The sequence below is a fragment of the Procambarus clarkii genome, chromosome 30 (genome assembly GCF_040958095.1).
Source record: "Procambarus clarkii isolate CNS0578487 chromosome 30, FALCON_Pclarkii_2.0, whole genome shotgun sequence".
NCBI lineage: Eukaryota > Metazoa > Arthropoda > Malacostraca > Decapoda > Cambaridae > Procambarus > Procambarus clarkii.
The window spans coordinates 32,494,463-32,498,156 of NC_091179.1; the positions used below are offsets into that span (position 1 = coordinate 32,494,463).

Consider the following 3,694-nt stretch of genomic DNA (forward strand, 5'->3'; position numbering starts at 1 on the left):
TTGGAGTCTAAGCACGCCTGACGCTGCAGGTCTGAGCATTCATACATCGTAAACACTTTTCCACTTGCAGCATCTTAGGAATTATTATAAGTGCCACGGCATATTGCACTTGTTTTACTTCCTTGTAAGAAGTGCTGTGATATCCCCTACATTAGGAGAAACAGTGACTTTGTTATTATATGTGAACTCTACGACAGCTGCCAGTGAAGTTGGGAGGCAGCTGGTCGAGCATTATATATATACAGTTCTACAAGCATCCGGAGAGTGTTTTATTGACTTTTAATCTTATGGATTACAATAAATCAATTATTGCTCAAAATTGCTTACCATGAGGATAGATAACTGTTGTTCCCTGATGCATGACGGGAAATGTTTTCCTAGTGTCTATTGTACTCAACAGATGGCACTTTTATGTTATTATTTGTTGGCAACTCACATTATGTTTGCTTCACCTTTCCTATACTTTAAAGTATTGAGGAGTTGATATGAGTTTACGTATAGTAACAGTCCAGAACGTTGGTCAGTCACAAGTGTGCCCTGGTGTTGGTAGGACGTAAGTTGCATGGTGATTGCGAGAGCTCGTGTAGTCTTCAAGGCGAGTTGGATATTTTTATACAAATTGTTGTAACGTGTAGCAGTTATTTTTATTTCCATTAATTTTGAATATGCACGAGCGTATTATTTATTTTTAAATAGATGTGCTTTAATAAATTTTTGTACAAAAATTAATTTTCTCAATTTTAGAGATACGTAATATGATTACATTTTGTTTCTGCTTAACTAAAGAGGGTTCTGTAGTCTTATTTTTGACAGCTCTCCCTTTTTGAGCTCCATGACTCGGAGAACATAACATTCGCTTGTTTAGTCTGAATTCCCTATAAAAATTCTTAAACTTATTATTTTTCGTATCTACTTCACCAGATGCAGAACAAAATTAGCATGTTGGCCGTTTTGGCTATTACCGTTACTGTGGCAACGGCGCGGGAAATTTCTCCTACTCCTGTTAATGTAACAAAGATTGACAACTCTACGGACCCGGAAGTTCCCCGCCTAGTGACGGCCAGACAACTTATCCCGCCACAGTTCCCACCTCTTCCAACATTATCGTAAGTTGTCTAACTGGTTTCATAAAATTATCTTGTACAAATGGTCTTGGACAGTCTTATTAAATTAGTTGATTATTGTTGGGTTATTATAACCCTTGAATAAAATTGAACTTTCTACCAGTGGATATGTAGTGTGGCGTTTGTATTTTGGGGGGAGAGGTTGGTGAACCACTGAAACATTAAATTGTTCCAGACTAGGCACTTTGTACTGGTCTCTACCACCACTCAAAATTAGATCACCTTGGTTCGATCACGGTAACTCTTGTATCTAATCCTTTAGCTTCCTCTTGATTCTCTTAATGTTCTTACATTCTTAAGAATGTTCTTACCAGTGGTTTTTGGTTTATCCTGTTCGTAATGCCAAATTATGGAAAGAGTGTTGTGGTACCAGTGTCTTTTCTCCCCATATCAATGTGTAATTAGCTATTGGTCTCTTGTCAAAGACGTCACAACTACAGTTTCACAATTAGATAAAAGATTCAAACGCACTCCTGAATTTGAGATTTTCCCAAAAGTCAGGCAGGACTCTTGCTATTAGTTCTTCTAATGAAATGAAGTGTTGCATACTCGTACGTGGCAATGAATCGGTCCTTACACGCCTGGAACTCGATAGAAAAGTACTAATAATTTTTTTCTTTATTAGCCAGAACGTGGCCTTTAGTGTGAGGAAGGCTACTGAAAGTCTCAACGCTGTGGCCCACGTTCACTTTCTGGCAAGTACAATAATAGATGAATGAACTTACTCGGGTAGAATAAAGGTTCATGAAAACCTGGTCTATAAATTTATTCCCTTAACTAGGATATACTACATTAGTGTAATATATAGGTGTAAGTAATAAGATTCTCATAATAAAAGGAATTTTTTTGTCCCTTCTCTCCTCTAGGACGTCTTGTCAAATGTTGGCAGCGGATGGGACCCCGCTACCAGCGAATTCACGACTCCATATGATGGTGGCTACTTTTTTATTTTTCATGCAATAGGTGCAAGAAACAGCGACTTTACGTAAGTTACTACAGGGAGCATGGGGAGGGGGGGGGGCTAGTCCTCTATGCATATAAAATTCGCACTAGAGCTTCATTTATCCTCCTTTTAGAATGGCCTTGACGAGAAATGGAGAGTATCAGGTGACTGCCTACGGTACTAGGCCAACCTTCGAACACGGGTCTAACTCTGTATTCCTGGTGTTGCGTCGCGGCGAAAAGATATCCCTCGTGCTGCAACAGGGCGGCATCTATGAACACCCGGCTAACGAAGCTTACACGACCTTCTCCGGCTTCCTACTCTTCCATGTATAAATAACACTAGATAAAATCTTGCTGTCTTTGTCTTCCAATAAAAAAGTGCATATCTGCTGTATTTAGATTTAATAACTAATGGCTTAAAGCTGGTACGTAACATCCCTACTACCTGGGTTACTGGCAGCCTATATTTCTTAATATTATGTACCTAGGAATTGAAACTAATCTGGTATTGGTTCTAGACTTGCGATTTTGTCATAACTTGAAGGCATCCTGGTCATAATTTGTCCTAAAAAGCATAATGTATAATATTCCTGGTAATTAATAAAGTTATAACGTTCTAATAACTATCGAAAGTCCATTTTTTTATTAAACAGAATAAAATAAGGGCACCAAAGGTGAGCAAATCGCCAAAACAAAACGGGGTGAGAACCACTAAAACGGAATAGAAAAAGTTTAAGTGCATTAAGAAAAATTTCATATGCCACACGCCTGAAGAAAACCAAATCCACCCAGTAGAGGCGTGCCAAAAAGTTGCACACTAAAACACGCAAAGTATAACAAATGGGAAAAAAAATGACATGTGAATTAGAACATGGAAAACAGAACATGGAAAACAAAACGCAACACACAGATGAAGAGCTAAAAGGGGGGGTGGGGAGATCCCTTAAGGACTTTCGCTCTATTGCCCTGTCTAGTTGTCTGCAAACTATTTGAACGTATGGTTAACGTTCGTCTGATGTGGTTCTTGGAACATTATCACCTCCCCTTCCCTTCTCATTTTGGTTCCCGCAAGTGCCGCAGCACAACAGATATCCTGATGGAACTTGGAGGTCTACAATCATATTGCTTACTTGCTGCGAAGACCTCCGTTGTTGCCGTCCCTTTTGACCTGGAAAAGGCTCAAGACACCACCTGGCGATATCATATTCTGTCCCAACTTTCTTTTCCTTTCTTAATTCTGGTGTCTTCTCTGCTGACGATCGTACCCTTTACTGCTGGGGTGATTCGCCTCTCCTAAAACCATGGCTTCAAATTGCAATTCATGCCGTGTCGTCTTGAGCCACCGATCATGGCTTCAGGTTCTCTACGTCTAAGACTTGTGTTATGACTTTTACTTGGAAGCATGTCGTTCTTTGTCCTTTGTTGCTTTATGGTCACCCCATTGTGTACAAGGCCTCTAGGCTTTTGGGGTTGATTTGACACTCGTTTGTCTTGATCGCCCCATATCTCTTACCTCAAAGTTGAATGCTCTAAGCCCCTTACCCTCCTTCAGGTGTTGTCCTGTACCTCTTTTGGAGCGGATAGTGTCGGAAAATCCGAAACATTTACTAATATTAAATACAATA

At 39.7% G+C, this 3,694-nt stretch overlaps 1 protein-coding gene across 2 annotated transcripts; it reads left to right on the forward strand.

Annotated features, from left to right (window-relative positions):
- The first annotated feature begins 439 nt into the window (after nt 1-439).
- On the forward strand, nt 440-2,456 carry LOC123751380 (cerebellin-2). Of its 2 annotated transcripts, none has more exons than XM_045733474.2 (5): nt 440-595; nt 922-1,106; nt 1,750-1,819; nt 1,991-2,109; nt 2,201-2,456. In XM_045733474.2, the coding sequence occupies exons 1-5, from the start codon at nt 563-565 to the stop codon at nt 2,400-2,402; spliced, it is 609 nt and encodes a 202-aa protein (XP_045589430.2). In that variant the 5' UTR covers nt 440-562; the 3' UTR covers nt 2,403-2,456. The 2 variants fall into 2 exon arrangements, with proteins under 2 accessions (XP_045589430.2, XP_069189713.1); XM_069333612.1 differs by having other exon boundaries at nt 480-553.
- Nucleotides 2,457-3,694: the final 1,238 nt, after the last annotated feature.

Excerpts from the sequence above, each read along its gene's own strand:
- LOC123751380 (XM_045733474.2), top strand. The coding sequence starts at position 563 with ATGGTGATTGCGAGAGCTCGTGTAGTCTTCAAG. Across the intron at positions 596-921 it reads GAGCTCGTGTAGTCTTCAAG|ATGCAGAACAAAATTAGCAT; the intron begins GCGAGTTGGATA and ends CTACTTCACCAG. Across the intron at positions 2,110-2,200 it reads GCAAGAAACAGCGACTTTAC|AATGGCCTTGACGAGAAATG; the intron begins GTAAGTTACTAC and ends TCCTCCTTTTAG.